Source organism: Polyodon spathula, chromosome 1 (genome assembly GCF_017654505.1).
Source record: "Polyodon spathula isolate WHYD16114869_AA chromosome 1, ASM1765450v1, whole genome shotgun sequence".
In the NCBI taxonomy this organism is placed as follows: Eukaryota; Metazoa; Chordata; class Actinopteri; order Acipenseriformes; family Polyodontidae; genus Polyodon; species Polyodon spathula.
In genome coordinates this window covers 53,037,577-53,055,495 of record NC_054534.1, presented here as the reverse complement: position 1 = coordinate 53,055,495, position 17,919 = coordinate 53,037,577, and the positions used below count along the sequence as shown (strand labels likewise).

The 17,919-nt window shown below is 38.1% G+C and overlaps 1 protein-coding gene across 1 annotated transcript in view; it reads left to right on the top strand.

The window, feature by feature from the left end:
• The window catches only part of LOC121321320 (serine-rich coiled-coil domain-containing protein 1-like), a 244,462-nt gene that overhangs the window by 112,203 nt on the left and 114,340 nt on the right, over positions 1–17,919 (top strand). The window contains exon 5 of the mRNA XM_041260247.1: positions 4,029–4,149. Coding sequence (XP_041116181.1) covers positions 4,029–4,149 — 121 coding nt within the window. The remainder of the gene's footprint in view (positions 1–4,028; positions 4,150–17,919) is intronic.

Here is a 17,919-nt window from a genome sequence, read left to right as displayed (position 1 = left end):
GAAGAAGTTCAAACAGGCAGTTTATTTTTAGATACTCAAGTTGTGCATATATAACTCAAGCAATTTGGGGTCTGTAAATGTCTTTTCTGCTCCCAAACAAAAAGGCTATTTTAATAGCCAATAGAACAGAAGTAAACCATGAGCCAGTTTTACTGATAACTAAGTCGTGATGGAATTTTGGAGATGATTGATTTAAGTCTCTTCATTGTATTTGTATCATTAAAGGGGGTGGGCTTTTTATTAGGAACTCTAAGGGGGTAAAAGTGTGCCCATCATGTAGTAATGCTATATATCATGTGGTATGTGATTAACTGTGTCTTATATAAGACCCAGAGCAGTTGGTTAGTCTTAAAATGGGTTGGGGCAAAGTTTTATAAGTTTGAAATTATTTTAGGCAGTAGTGAGTGTTGCTTTACACTACAGTAGATTCCCGGTAGTCTGGAGTATGGTAGTACAAACTGACCCATAATCCGAACCATGCAATTTTAATAAAATGCATGCTGAAAGCAACTGGAGAAACTAAATTTCCTCACAGGTGAAATAAAATATTGAAAACACAAAAAATGCAGGTGTTATACAGTGTAGGGCATAATTTGAATACTGATTAAATAATTTGATAAAATGTAATTTGGGTGAGCATCAAAAACATAAATAAATCACTAAATTGAACAGGTTCCAGTTGTAGGAACAATTCAATATTTGATCATTTCATGTTTATCTGGGTTGATTAGTTCGCTTACTAACAATATTTCATTGACATGTTACAAAGATTGAGGATTTACTATGAACACACATTCACGCGCAGACACAAGGGATGGTTAATCAATAGTAGTATTTTATTAAGTACACAAATAATAAACAGAAATCAGAAAAGTCACAAAGTAAATCTCTTACTCTCTAAGCAAAAACACAATTCAAAAAGCTCACACTACACTCATGCTGGCTAGCAGACATTTGAAATATTACACCGGCTGTCTCCACACACACAAACACCAGCTTCAACAGGAAGCAGGCTGTTGCATAGCTAGTAGCTTGCTCACACACGCACACACACACACACACACACACACACACACACACACACACACACATATACACGAACAGAGCCTCAACTGAGACGATGCAGACAATCTTAGAATATATTACATTAAGCTTATTAATGGTATCTAGATTAAGTATATGACAAGTTTACTTTTAAAGAAATTCTTCATACAAGAATATGAGGTAGATTACTTATAGTTACTTCATCAAGTTTCACTAAAAGTTATTTCACATGCAAAGTGTGCAAACTAAATAAGTAAATAAGTTCAATTCTATGTGAATGTGTTACAATTAATTAATTTAGTTCCATGAAAGGAAAATGCAACTAGAATTATACTCAACGGTTCCTTGAAGCTTAGACTTTTGGTTTGCTTGTTTGGAAACTCAATCTGTTGAAGTGTCCAGTACAAAAACTCCTCTCCACAATGAAGTCATCAATCCTACATTAGATCTCATTCAGCAACAAAGATTTAAATTCTCGATAGAATCAACAAACAGCTGCAACAAAGTCTTCAATCCTTGGTATAGGATCCACAACAGCGCCCATCCGCTCTGTCCTCTTTGCTGAATCTTTTAGCTACACAGGTAGCAGGGCACAGTTTCTTTTGGATACTGTGGTTTTAGGTGTACAGCAGACCCAGACTGGTTTGTCTGATAACTGTCGCTGTAAGTTTTATGGCAGTCTTCCAGCCGGGCCTCAGTCCTGTTGCATGTGGTCGTTGATTCGCTGGCAGCTTACTTCTTCATCTTGGGTCCATTTTCAGGCAGAGTCCCGGAGTTGCAGCTTTGCTTAGCAGAGTGACAGCACTTTGTTTAGCATTCGATGTGGAGAGCAAAATGTTCAGTTATGTTGGGATATTTATAGTCTTTTTCACTCTGCTTAATAGCCACTTTCATGAGGTCATTTGTGTATCTTGACTTTTTTTTAAACTCAGTCACTTTTAATGTTCTTTTCCACAGGAACATCTTTAGTTTAATTGCGTCAAAACGATTGTTATTCCACGTGTTAATTATCTGTGCATGATTCAACTGTCCGCTCAGCCTAATCCAGTTCAGGCGCCAGCCCTCTAATCAGTAGGTCACATAGTTCAATATGTCTGCAAACCAGAGGTCCCTTTCCCAAGACAGCAGTTTGCCCTGTTTCTTAAGACACAGCAGTTTGCCCTGTTTCTCAAGACACACGGTTTCATTAATGTATCCAGTTACATTTCTAATACACATTAATTTATTATCATAATCAGGGAATATGTCCCACACAGTCCTAGCTGGTTCTAATTAGTCAGGGTCTACTGTAATCGAGACAGGGGACCAGGCATAGAATTAGGGCCTTCAATATTCCATCTTAAAATTGTTATGTAGGTCTGTGATCAAGATGGCTTTACAGGGGTGACCTCAGACCAGAAATCCACTCCACAACCAGGACTGGCAGATGAAAACTGAGACGATTTCGTGGTCAGTATATTTACTAAATAATAATAAACGAAAGATTTAAACAAAAACAACACACCAAAACAGGACACAGCACATGAGGCCAAAATGAACAGACAAACAAAACAAATTAATACTAAACGAACTACGACACTAACACAGTGGACGGACAGACAAACACGGTGAGTGAAATCAATTATTTTAACTTTAACTATTTTACGTTCTCCTCTCCACACCCCTTCTCCACTCACCGAACACACAACCCAGAGTGAGCGAAAACATGCTGCTTTTATGCAGCTGTACCGAGACTCGATTTCTAATCAATCATTCAATTGGAGTCTCGGTACAGCTGCACGTGAATTAATAAATTGCAATTCCCTGTGCTCACATATTATTTTACCTGCACGTGAAGTGCTGTGCAAGCCTCGTGCCTAAATACAAATATACATTTTAAAAACTTGTGCCCGTAACCCATACTTATATCCCGTGTATTTTATACATAAACACCGACATTGACACACGACATACAACTTAAAACACTAATAAACATAAAGGGGTGGGACACTCAGCCACAATGTCACCACCAGCAACACAGATTAAGTTATTAAGACTTAATGGTTTATGTGGTCTATGGACCTCGTTGCAGTGTGGTGTGTAGATATATTACCTCACCCTAAACCTCACATGAAATGGAAAAACAAAAGGAAAGCTTATCACTTAACACTAAAGTATTTATATAGATACTATACAAGGCATGTAACCTAGCTGCTCACAGGGTGCATACATTCCAGATATGACATACAGTGTAGTTCAATGCATGTATCTGTATTTTTAAACAATTTTAGATTTCTCTAAAAACATATCTAAACATATCTAAAATACTAAAATACAGGACCATAAACTGAAGATTTATCATAATATTTGTAAACTAATTAATATTCTGACTGTAGTGCACAAGGTGTACCAAACCACTGTATGTATGCAGATGATTGCTGAATTCTTCCACATTTCTAATTAAAAATGTTTCAGTTCATTTGCTGCAGGCAATTTTTAATGAGCCCATTTTATTGTGCTATACTATATCTTTCCATTATGTCATGAATTTATTATCTTTAATTATAGATATATCGGGATTGAAGAGTACATTATTAGCATCTGTTATATGTAGCACCCACTTCTGTGTAAATGACTGAATCGTTTGTTATGTGAATGGCATCCCTGACTTGTAATATATAAAAGTGTCATCTCCCTGTTTCAATTCAGACAGACTTTAAAGGCTGATGCAGTAGTTGTGTTTGTTTCATGAGGAATAGTATAAAATGCGGTGACAATCACTAGGCCAGTCTAGAGTATAGACTTCTGCACATTTCTACCCTCAACTTTCCTGAGTGAAATCATTAAGGGATGGTGGCATATCCCTTATATCTGTTGAATCAGTTATTCCCATAGTGGCTGTATACCACATTGATAGCTATGGCAGGTGTTTCCATTTTGAACTTGTCAGCTTCAATATAAATCAGCATTGGTGCTTTAAATGTGTGTTTAATCTTTAATTGCAGTTTGCAGAGAGGATTCAAACCAGTCGATTGCCTCATGTTTGGCACTGATGCACTCACCCATGAAGACATCTATTGATAATATTCCAGGAAGAGAACCAGAAGCCACAGACAGAACTCATGGGTGAGTTTTGTTTTATTCCAAGCATATAATTGTGATACTTCATTTGAGGGGTTATTTCATATTTAGAATTTGACAAATGCCATACGCCCTTCCATGCAGAAAGACTTGCTTCTGAATGTGAAATATGTTAAAAATCATCGTAAGTTGAGCCCAAGTTCTCTTTGTTTATGGATATATGAAGGATTCCTTTATTACTTGAGTTTGCTGACCTTCCACACCTCAACAAATGATGTGAGAAGCCCAAGACAGTTAAATCTGACATGTTATAGTCATTTTCATTTGGTGTAATTCATGTGGAAATGACATGCAGGTACCAGTGTATGCATCTTTTTAAATTCCTTTTTGAAATCAGGGTTATGACAATTAATTGCATTAAAAAAAAAAATCTAGTATACACTTTCCTTGTTCTTCAATGGGTTTTTTTAATAATCTGTAATCAAAGCTGATTAGTTATGATGAAGCGGAATGTATTGATATATAAGTGTTCCTGAGTTCCTGAGTTGCAACAATAGCAGCAATAACAGACAGTTCATATCTACTGCATTAAGGTTCAGTTACTTTGTAATGGATCAAAACAGTTCAGCATCTTTCAGATGTACGCTGGGATAACATTGATGCCCCTAATTCCCTGTAGGGAATCTAATTCCATAGTGATTGGAATATTAGAGGTGCCCATATACAGTTGTTTTGTAGCAAAAAAAAAAGTTACAATAAGTAGATCTAGATTTATTTCAGCATTTTTTTTTTTTTTTGCAAACCCCCCAAAATGCTAATTCAAAAGTAGTCATACCCTGACATGGTAAATGAAATGAATATCTAGTTGAGGCACCTTTAGCAATAACCTCTTTTAAACAATTAGGATATTGTGAATGAAATTTTGGCATGATTCTTTAGTGAATTTTGACCTTCTTCAACGCAAAAATTGTTCCAGTTCATTCAAATTCCGAGGACTTCTCTTTTGCACAGCCTTCTTCAACTTATACCAAAGATTCTCAATTATATGAAGATCAGGACTTTGACTAGGCCATTCCAGATATGGTTTTCTTTTCTTTGTACGCCTCACCAGGCTTTTTCCAAATTTAGCGACTATCAGCGTGACCAAATAGCCCGATTTTTATTTCATCACTCCACAAAACTTTTGACCGGAACTCATATCTATCATTCAAATGCCATTTTGCAAACATCCTTCATTTTTCTAAGATTGGCCGACCATTGAGACCTTCACCGTGCCATGCAATACTCGACCTGTGGTTGAATTGGAAACCCCAGTCCCACTTGCAGCCAGTTCACTTTGAATATCTTTGGCAGTTCCAAAGATTCCTTACAATTCTTCTACTTGTTCTTGATGAAAGAATTTCCAGACCAGGACCATGCCATAGGCTTCATTAGAAACCAGACTATGGTTTTCTTTTCTTTCCAGTACGCCTCACCAGGCTTTTTCCAAATTTAATGCAATCATCCTAATGTAGCAGTACTACTAGCATTAAATAGAATACTTTTAAATCAGATTTTTGTTTTATCCACACAAAAACAAAAAAAAAAAAAAACATTTGCTACAAAAGATTTTTCCTATAATTCTTTGTTTTCAAGAAATTTCTAGAAATTATAAATTTCCATTGGGGTATGTAAACTTTTGACTACAACTGTATATGTCACACACTCTTCCATTGCAATTTTTAGTATCACAAGTTATCTCTGCAATGTCACATTACTGATTTTGTTTTTACTACAGAAACTTTTGCCTTGTTTGAAATAGTTTTTTTTTTTTTCTGTTACAATATTTTCTCTATTTCTCTCATACCTTGGAGACCTACCTCCTTTAGTCCCTGCCTGGACGTTCACCTTGTATAAATCTCTATCACATTCTGGTAAGAGATAATTGGGTCTCCTCACAGATCTGTGTTCAAGTGCAGTGGCAGACATGTGTTTGGTTTACGTCCACAAGGAAAGAAATTATAATTTTAATGTTCAAGTAAAGGTATATATTAACAATACCGAAAATGTATGTCCAATAAATCAATAAATAATAATAATAATAATAATAAATAATAATAATAATAATAATAATAATAATAATAATAATAATATGATAAGCACTAACAAATGAAAAACTTCACTTGGGCAACAGTTGGGAGCTTGGATTTGATTTTTTGTGTGCATAAACACTTTTTTGGAATGAAGAACTAAAATTGTTGTAACTATAGTTACAGAAGTCCTTGGCATAGTCCTAGCCTCTCTGCATTTTTATCTCACCCATTTAAATAGTAATTTATGCATAGCAATGCTGCACCAGGCAATTCTTCAGGGTTCGAGACACATACCCAGGAAGTGAAGCAGATTACAAAAAATAAAAAATAAAATCAGGGTAACATCCAGTCCTTTTATCATGCTTTTAATACCTGTAAATATTTAATGATTGGTTGTTTGTGAGTGTAACATTGTAGAGACATGTGGGTGTGTATTTGCTGCTGATTGACAGGCAGGAGATCGAGACGGAGGTTGAGCTTGACATGCCCGTGGGCATCTAGGTTTTATTCACAAACAAACACACAAACTGCTCACATGACACTATCAACAATTGTATCGCACAGAGGACATACAACAAAGTGTACAAAAAGCAAAAACAAAACACACAGTACACAACTACAGATAAAAGTAGCCGTGAACACGGCATGCGCTACTCCCCTACATGGGAGGACCTGGTTTTTAAGCTATTAATCTGGTTCACTTTGTCTTGTGGCCTTGCAGCAGCTCTGCAGTGTACAAACAGGACATTTTATTAGGGATGCCAAGTTTTTGAGATTGGGCCGAATACCGAACCGAATATCGAATCTACAAAAACTGTCACAAAAAACTGAAGGAAACTGTTGAATGAAAAACAGACTGGCAGCTACGAACAACGGATGCACACAATCTATTGTTTTGAGCCTTTTAATTCATAGTATTTTTATTACCGAATGGAAATATATCCCTGAATAAGATTTCAGTTTGAAACTTACATAATTTACCGCCAGCCCCCTCACCCACCATAGATACATCAAAATACAGAAATGTTTACCTTTACAAGAAAGGATAACCCACTATTTTCTTTAATGAAGTTTCAATCTGTGTCACCTGATCTGAGAGTAGGGTTGCCAACATGCTTCAGAATCTTGGGACACTTTAAGAAAAGTCAGGTTTTGTAGCTCACCTCTATAAACTGCAATGCATTCAGGAAAGTGAGTGTGAATTGTACGAACTGTTGCTAAATTAATTAAATTATTTTACTTAGTTGTTAACAAAAGCAAACACACGCCTGTGAGGAATCTTTCCATCAATCAGACCTATACAGCAGCTGATTGGCTTTCTGAGTGAACACTGTATCTCTGCAGGCTGGATCCTCCAGCTGTGCAGTTCTTGTCGTGTGCTCCAGCTGTGCAGCTCTCGTCATGCTGCTCCAGCTGTGCAGCTCTCGTCGTGTGCTCCAGCTGTGCAGCTCTCGTCGTGTGCTCCAGCTGTGCAGTTGTGTGTGCGCAACTTTTAATAGACGTCATCATTATACTGCTGAAGGCAAGCTCGTTCATCTGAACTCCCCAATCACATAATCTCTTCGTACCCTATCGTAATGTAGCCGATGGAAACTTCATAACACCCCCATTAAACGATTACTGTTAACAGTCACAATAAAAGTAACAAAGTGAAAAGTGAAAAAATAATTCCCCCGATACCAACATACCCTTTGTAGGCTGTAAAATATTTAGTTGGTTTTTAGTTTAAATCAGAGCAATGTCATTTTAATTAATGTCCTTTATTTTCCAAAAACTTTTTTTAACGTGAAATACCTGTGCATGCATGACGTGTCATTGACTTAGGGTGACCAGATTTTCAAAGCTCAAAACCGGGACACACTGTTAGATAATTGATAAGACTAGTTATATTATTTATATATAGGTTTTTTTTAATAGTTATTTAAATAGCCATCCTCATTTTAATAATGTATTATTTTTAATATATTTATTTTTAACAGCTTTCTAAGGCCACACAATTTCAGTACACTCAAGTATATTTGTGGCTAAGGTTCACTACCAATATTGCATTATATTGCTACTGTCTTTACTGTCTTAACTAAATCCCACCAGTGTTGCATGTAATTGTATGATATTTTTATATAAACTAAATGAAACTGCATGGCATTAAGCATGTATGTGTATGCCTGTGTTAATCACTTTATATAAATAATGTTCTTGAGTACCCAGACAGGATTTTTTTTATTATTTAGTTTTCAACTTGCCAGTTATATAAGATGCTGTTCATGTTATTTTAACAAAAGCTATTTAGAGTGAGTCGCACTAAAGGTAGTGGCTAAAAACCGGGACTTTTTTAAGATTTTCAGAAACATGTCTGGACACCGGGACCTTTAATAGAAAACCAGGACTTTCAGCTAAACTAGGACATCTGGTCACCCTGCATTAACTGCATAAATATATATTTTATCTTTCATTGTTTTATTCATTATTAGGGGAGACCCTGTCTTGTTCATACAAGGGACATTTTGAAACAGTGTTTATAATTATTTAAATACAGATGACTGTAGTACACGATTGCAATGGGAATGTCAGATTATATGGTAATATGCATATCACTGTGTGTATTAGTACATATTATTATAGTTATCCATATCACACTGTATGACAATGACAAGGAGCTCACCAGGAGCAGATCTTGAAATGCATTTATTTGAAAAAAAAATATTTGAAAAAAAACCCACTAATATTAAGCCTTGATTTGATTAAACCATCATTATTTAATAGATTGTTTAAAAACATTTATATTACAGACATTTAGCAGACAAACAAACAAGGAAATAAAACAACTGAATTCAAAGTGGGGAAAAAAAAAAACTATTAAACACAAACTTTATTGTCATGCACAATAATGACATCTTTTACAACCTACGCATGCATGACTGCACCGTTGGAGCTTCACGACGAGAGCTGCGCGGCTGGAGGGTTCAGGCTGCAGAGATACCCCTCTCCAAAAAGTAGCTATTCAGGACGAATCCGAATCCTGGATTTGGTGCATCCCTAATTTGTATACCTGATGCCCCACTGGAACACACCTATCTGCTAATTAGAATTCCACAGCTGGTAGGCTGTCCCAGGAGCATCAGGTTCTCCATTAACTATTTACAATAATTAGACAGTATTTACACTATTTAACATTACACACACACACACACACACACACACACACACACACACACACAATATATATATATAAAACTATTCATGCGTAGGGCTCCATCACTGCCACAGTGAGTGATAGAGCGATTGATTGAATATTGCAGCTGTTTCCCTCTTGGAACTATTAAGAAGTACATTAAACTGAAGCATCCTACACGTGACTGATAGCCAATTGTTCCATCATGCATTTTAAAACAATAGGCATGGAAGTCATAATAAAATGTAAAGTAAGTAAGACTATGTACAAGGAGCTAGGTTTAAAGTTATACCAGTGCACACTAAAACATATATAAATAGGGTTTGTAATTGTACTAGTGGAATTAAAATAGATCCCACAAATACATTCAGTAGATTTGAATTCCAGGGAAAGTGGTACATTATATTTAACTGTTCTAAATGGTGTCAGAATGCTATTGTTGTTTCAATCATTATAAAAAGGGAATTTGAGAAAACCAACAGCTCTGTGTGTTCGACAGTCTCTTCAGTGTACTTTTTGTTAAAAGTAAGTAAAACACTAAGTCTGCTTCTATTTTTAGTATTTAAATTGTGGCACTATTTAGATCTGGCACTGATTTCACGGCCTATTAAATTGCTCTAAAGTATTACCAAGTTTAATCCTATGTTTTACATTAAACATATGAATTAATGTTCGACTTTTGTAACAATACATGGTAAAGAATAATCAATCTGATTTAACCAAATACATGTAGTACATTTTTGAAGGGTCTATTACTGTTGTTTTAGTATGCAGCATTGGGTCCAACACGTTTACACATTTAATAGGACACGGCTTTAACACATGTCCTATTAAATTAATGTTTTAATAAGTCTGTTTTACAAATAAAATAGACATTTGGTTAAAAAGTGTTATGGACTGGTGTTAAAAATCCACTAGGTGGGGCGATGAATGTGGCATCACAAAGAATGTTAAAGTATGCTATGGTCTTATAACCAATAACTTAAAGCCTTGTGAAAAGAGCCCAGTATCTAAATCTCACAGATAGCAATCATACATATATAATACAAAGCTACTGCATAAACATTTCCAGAAATAATTTAATTTTATATATATATATATATATATATATATATATATATATATATATATATATATATATATATATAGTAGCATAATGGGGAGGGGGTTAATATCCTCTCTGCCAAAAAAACATGTGTTAATTGTCTTTTGATAATTGTTTTATTGTTAATTATCACCTGCACCTGGCTATCATTGGACATTTTAGCCAAGTGCAGGGTATCTAAAGGAAGCAGCCAGTGTGTTCTGGGATGCTGGAGTGTATAGAAGACCGTTTGATAGTGTGCTCAAGCGTATACAAAGAAAAAAAGGTGGTGTAGAACCTGTTTTGTTTTGTTTGTTATTTGTCAGTGTGGCGAAGTGTCCTGCCCCTTTATGTTTATCAGTGTTTTATGTTGTCTGTAGTGGTGTTTATACACAGGATATAAATATGGGTTACGAGCACAAGTATTTAAAATTTATATTTGTATTTAGGCACGAGGATTGCACAGCACTTCACGTGCAAGTATAATATGTGAGCACAGGGAATTGCACTTTCCATTAATTCAAGTGCAGTTGTACTGAGACTCCAATTGAATGATTGATTAGCAATCGAGTCTCGGTACAGCTGCATAAAAGCTACATGTTTTCACGCGCTCTGGGTTGTGTGTTCATGAGTAGACAACAAGAGAGAGAAGGAGAGAGTCTGTTATATTAACAATTGCTATTTTGTGCTGGAAGCTCCAGCACGGTACTTGTTTTCTGTCCATCCACTTTGTTTGTTTGTCTGTCTATTTCCTTTTGCCAACTTGCCCTTTATTTTCAGTTGTGTGTTTTGTTTAAATATTTTGTTTGTTATTATTATTTTACAATAAAACACTGGATGCCGTAGCATCTCAGATTCATCGCCATTCATCATTGTTTGGAGTCTGCATTTCTGGTCTGACGTCACCCCTGCAAAGCCATCCTGTTCAGTCAGGTAAATGGCTTAGCCGTCCTGCAAGATAGTATAGGTTCCTGTTTGTGTTTTTAGTTAGTGCTCAAAATAGAGCTAGGTGTTTGTTTTGTTTATTTTGTTTTTTTGTTTTTTTGTTTGTTTATTAAAAATAGCACGTCAGTGCTTTGAAACCAAGTTCCTGTCTCCTGGGTCTGCATTTAAAGGGGCAACAAACTAGAGTGAGTGGCTGCTGTGTTACTATATATATATATATATATATATATATATATATATATATATATATATATATATATATATATATATACACACACACACCACCACCACACCACCCACTCAATATATCAGGTGTCGGGGTCCAATATAAATCCGCTATATATCGAGGGCTGCGATATAGTGAGAGACCCATAGAAAAACAAATAGGCTAACAAATAAATACTGTATAACTCCCTCATGTTATAGGGGGCATCAGAGTCCAGTATAAATCCTCTGTAAAACCTGTTTTTTCTCATTTTTTTGTATAAAAAGCAGCACACCATTTTAATTCGTACAGCAGAGGATAATTGCTTCTCATCAACTTCAGTCTCCAATTAATTAACATAATTCATAATTGACATCTGACATAATAGCTAGAACCATCAATGTAAACGGGTGTGGCATTAGAAAGGGATTGCATTAATAATGTGTTCGGGGAAGAGGAGGGAGAAGTAAGGGACAGATATGGGGGGTGCCTTCTGTTATGAGAACAGCAGGGAGTAACTAAGGCGTTGGGAGGACAACTGAGTGGATCTTGGGTTAAGTAGCAGTGAGAAAGGGGTATGGGGTGTATATAGTATAAAGGGGTTCAGGAGTGTGGCAGGGCAGAGGAAAAGCCCTGGACATAATTAAAGGGGTCGGGGCAAAGCCCTGCTTGTAAATATATGTATTGTTTATTTTAGCACGGGTGAATGTATTGTTATGATTTCAGATGTATTGGTGTATTATTATTTAAAAGAAAATATTGTTTGGGAACAGTAATGGTTTATTGGATCGGTATGATTTGAATGTATTTTTGTTTATTTAAAAAAAAAAAAGTTTCTTTGTTTGTTATTGTTTGGCAGCATGGATGGGGAAGCCCCATTCTACAAAACTCGTGTAGAATGTGCTCCTCTCCAAAATTGATTAATTAGTGTTAATTCAGAGCTGGTCATAATTATAAAAGCCTACCACTTTTGTTTGTTCGGTGTGGGTGTTCAGAAAGGAGGAATTGTGCAAGAAAGAGTGAGTAACAAAAAGAAAAAATCAGAAAGTAAAGAATAGCAATTGCTATGTATGCTGGAAGCACCAGCACAGTACTTGTTTATTTATTTGGTGTCAGTGTGTTGGTGATTTGTTTTTTTTCCCAACTTTTTATATTGCTCTGTGAGCAGTGTTTTTTGTTTCAATATTTATTTTATTTTTGCGTAACAAAAACGGCTCAGCAGAGCGCTTTTCACCCGAGTAACTGCCTGTATTGTCTCTGTCGGCTGTCTAGTCTGGGAACATCAACCCTTGGCTACCCTGTCACAAGGCCTACCACTCAAGTAGAGTTGTACAGCCCAACAGGTGTCATTTAGATGTAGTTCACAGGCTGTGTATTTGGAGGCACTTGTGTAGCTCTGGATGCAAAGACGATAGGTCTCATCTTGCCATCTCTTTCTTGGGAGAGCACAGCCGATAGTGCATGTGCAGTTATTGCCACCTCCAAGTGAAACGGTGCTGAAGGGTCTCTAGTGATGAGAGATGTTGCTTGTGTTACCGATGTTTTCAGAGCTACCATGGCAGCAGTGTGGTGCCCTGTCCATGGTAACTTGTCATCTGGGACGTCTTCTTTATTAAGGTCATACAGGGGGTTTGCTGCTTCCGTGAACCCAGGTATGAAGTCATGGTAGCTGACGGGACCCAAAAAGGAGTGAAAGACTGTCTTGGTGATGGATGGTGGTATGCCTGTGATGAGTTTGACCTTTTCTTCATCTGGTGTTCATCCTTCGAAATTGTAACACCAGGGAAACTGACAAACTGTTGAGCTATCTGTGCTTGGTTGACCTTTAACCCCACCTGTCAGAAGTTGCAGGAGCTCAAGCAAGAGTTCGTCAAGCATAATATGTATATATATATATATATATATATATATATATATATATATATATATATATATATATATATATACACACACACACCATGAATACTGCACCAAAGACCTATTTCCTGTCCAACATGTAATACATTTTTCAAATAGTCCACTACACACCCCACCTCCTGCATTACATCAGTACCCAAAATACTAACTCAATCGGGGGATGCATAAGCATAGGCCTGGCCACCCTTAAGCTACCGTTATTGGTGCTGAAAGAAAAAGATTTAGAAAAATAGGCTTTGGCCGAGGCTCCCTGGAAGCCATTCAAAGAGGAGCTGCCACCTGAGAATAAGGGGTGTCGGGGTTGCTTTGTGTGTAGGATAGATACAGATGTGCCACTATTGACTACAAAAGGGACCAGTGGGCATTCACTTACTGATCCATCGATTAAAAGGCAATTCTATCTATCCCGCCATAACCGAATGAAAAGCAGCTTTAGGGAGACCCCGTACTCCTAGCGGAGCTCAGTATACAGGGCTTCAGACAAAGATTTTGCCTTAGGAGCCAATGTCTTCTAGGCCAAATAAATGTGTTGCCAAATCCAATTGTTGTGAGCCATTTTAGGGACAGCAACTTCTTATTACAGTAATATAAATATAGGTGTACACTTCCTAATTACAATAGCAAGTATTTCTATGCTTTCTGCTTTCACCATTCTTAACGGTCAGCTTCAGAAATAAACTTTCCCTTTCCCCTGCAATAGCTGACCATGTTTGAGTACAAAACTCACAATACATTTACTGTTTGTCATTATGGTAACGTTTCGAATTGCTGTGCAATATTGGGTAAGTTGAGATATGTGACACTATGGCTCATGTGGTGACGTCAGACCAGGAACTGAATGGATACAGTCTGTTTAGTAAACGCGCTGTTGCGCCAGTTTATTGTAAATGAACAAATAAAAAGTTTTAACAAAACAGCAACATAGAACAAACAAAACGGTGCAGTGGCCAAAACAAATAGTCAAATAAAACACTAACAAACTACACCATGCTGATGAAGATACCCGTTTTAGTCTGCATGTGAAGTGGTTGTGCATTTCCCTGTGTCTAAATACAAATATACATTTTACATTACCTTTGCTACATTACCCACAATCCGTGCATCACTACAATAATACATATAACAGATAACATAAAATACAAAACACGCAGAGGGGTGGGACACCCTGCCACATATCCCCCCACCTGTGCAGCACACAAGGCCTCACAGGCCACCTCCCCTGTTAAAGTCACAGAAGTGCCGCTCAAAGTCCTGGGCCAAGAACAGAGGCTTTAAAGGGCCCATAGCCAGCAATCCCGTCCTCTTCCCAGCTGACAGCGGAAATGCTGTCAGTGGTGCCATTAATGGCTCCCAGGCTGGCTCCTCCATCCCCAGAAAATCCCCGGAGGTCAGCAGCAAACAATCTCAAGCGCAGGCATACCCAACAATAGCACACGGGCATCCCTGGGCGATGGCGAGCTGGCCTCCCCAGGTGATGGCAACTCGGCAGCCCTAGGCGTTGCAGGCTCAGCAGCTGCAGGCAGACCTCAGGCGGTGGAGTTGGGAGCTGCAGGTAGTCCGCCCATGGAGGCAAAGGCAAGAGTGGCGGGTAGTCTCCAGGCCAAGTATGTATAGCTCCAGACCCCAGCTGAGAGGTTTCTCCCTCTTAGCCATCCCTCTCAATTCTTCCGGATGTGACGTAGCAGACACGACCAGGCTGTGACGTTCCCGGATGTATGCCCTGTGAAGTTTCTGGATGTATTCCCCATCTGGGACATTAAGCTTTCATGACAACAAATTGAAAGTCGTATTAGCCACATATTAGTTTTTAAGGGGAAATTAATTTAAAGTCGTATTAGCCACATATTAGTTTTTAAGGGGAAATTAAGAAATGTGACAGATTTAGTCATATCAGCCAACCTATCTAACATTAACAGTCCTTGACTACAAATTCATTACTAACGTTAGCCAGCCTCACTAATTAACATTAACGTTTGCTTATTACAGCTAGCGTTAACTAAAGCATAAGTTACTCTAAAGTACAGTGCTTAAAATAAGGGACAACATTATGACAACAAAATAAAAGTAAAAACGTAATTTATTTTTATTTATTTATTTTTATGTGGCTAGCGCTGCTGTCTCACAGTGCCAGGGTCCTGGGTTCAAATCCGGCCTCGGGGGTCTGTCTGTGTGGAGTTTGCATGCTCTCCCCCGTGTTTACGTGGGTTTATTCCGGGTACTCTGGTTTCCTCCCACAGTCCAAAGACATGCTGTTCAGGTTGATTGGCAACTCTAAATTGCCCAGTGTGTGTGTTTGTGTGTGTGTGTGTGTGCAGTGCCCTGCGATGGACTGGTGTCCTGCCCAGGGTGTAGTCCTGCTTCACGCCCAGAGTCGGCCAGGTTAGGCTCCTGCTCACCGCGACTCTGTAAAGGATTAAGTGGTTATTGATAATGGATGGATAGATTATCTAGCTCGTTTCATGCTAGCTACTAGTATAATCAGAAACTTCTTGCTTAGGCACTATAATGTAGGCCAGTCCTTCCCAACCTCTATCTCCAAATGACCCCGTTCCAAAAAAGAAAATATTTGGTGACCCCATAATATTGCGGACAATATGAACCTTTGAGCATAAATACAGCCTTTCAAATACAACTTTAAATAATAGCCATATACTTTATATTTTAAAAATGCAAATGTTTTATACTGTTCAATTAAAATAAATGTGACCAACACAAGATGCTAATATATGTACTTGTTCAATATTTTTTAATACACACAAATAAATAAATACGCAAGAGTCACAGCAAATAAGAGCAGCACACATGGCCTCTCAGCCTGGGTCTTCGGGGATGCAGCCATACCCTTCTCCTCCAGGCAGCAAAGGTGGGAGCAGCAGGTAGTCTCCCCCTGGTGGTGGAGGTAAGATCAGCAAGTAGTCTCTCTCCTTGACTGGGGATTGATGCAGCTGTCCCTCGGTCGCCGTGGACTGGTGCTGCTCTCCTTCACTCGTGAGGGACTGGTGTGACTCTCCTTTGCTCTCTGGGGTAGGCGTGGCTCCTCCCTTTCACACTGGAGAGAGCGGGCCTTCTCCCTCTCGTGCTGTTGACAGCGTGACTTCTTCCTAGATGAAGGATTTGGGTAACTGTACAAAAAGCTATAGGAGAGGATTAGATAACTGTTAAAGGTCCATGGAGAAACTGAAGAGAAAGTGCTCTTTACTGGTACCAGTGATTTATTTTAAAATTATGATTGTAATTCAGGGTTCTATGTTACTAATTATAATTTTCTATGTGGTTTACCTGCATTGTTTAGTTCGTGACCATTGTAAACAGCTTGTACTTCTTATGCAGCGGCAGCTGCAAAGCTTGTAATAAGTAGTGTAAGGTGTGGGTGTCTGTCAGAACAACAGGGTAGAAAGTAGGTGACAGAGGTTCCCAGGACATGACAGACCTGACAACCTAAGACTGGCCAGTCACTGTCCCAGGTAAGCCCAGGTGAGCATGTGTGAAAAAGTTTTTGTAGTTGTGCCAGGGTTCAAGGGGGGATTATGTAAGGCTTTCCTAACATTTGCCTAGCGTTGTCGTGCCTGGTTTTAGATAACTCAGAGTGCAGCTGTGACCTTGGATGGATGATATTTTCCTTTTTTTCACATAAGTTGTTTTTGCTTAAAAAGCTGTTTTAATCATAGGTACAAAACCACAATCAAACCAGCTAAAAGTGGTTCTAAAACCACAAACTTCTGCTAAAAGTGGTGCACTTTACAGTGTTTGCACTAGGCCACACCAATGGCCCCCTGAAATAAAAAAAATGTCCTTCTGAATTGCTCTTAATGTGCCTGTGTGTCCCCCTCCCCAGACACAATAAAAATAAGCAGTATTATAGTAATAATGGTTGAAGAAACAAAAGTAGCTTACTTTTGACGAGGGCAGCGATAAGATGTTTTCCCAGGTTTATGTTTCTAAAAACCAAACAAACCCATTCACAGTTGGGTGTAACAACCACACAACATCAACCCGGGAACGACATTTACTGCCAAAGGACCATCGTAATGATGTGCTTGAGAATGATGCCAATACTATAATGATAAAAACACTCCAACGGGCAATGAACGAGAACGAGCAGGCTATCCTCAAAGCGCTGCAAACCGTACACAATGAAGAGAACGATCAGGCTATCCTCAAAGTGCTGCAAAGCGTATACAATGAATGAGAATGAGCAGTCTCTGGGGAGCGCTTTGAGGTGCGGTACACATAGTGCCCCCTGCCCCTCATGGTACAAAGCATGCAGACACTCCCCTCCCCCAACACATTAAAATTGCATTTCCAATCTACCTACCTACACAATACAAAAGCAGCAATTTAAAAGTTATATTAAAACCAACTAAGACCCATAAACTGCAAGGGTCGAGCTCATGTAATCCCACATTTCCTTTTAGTTGGT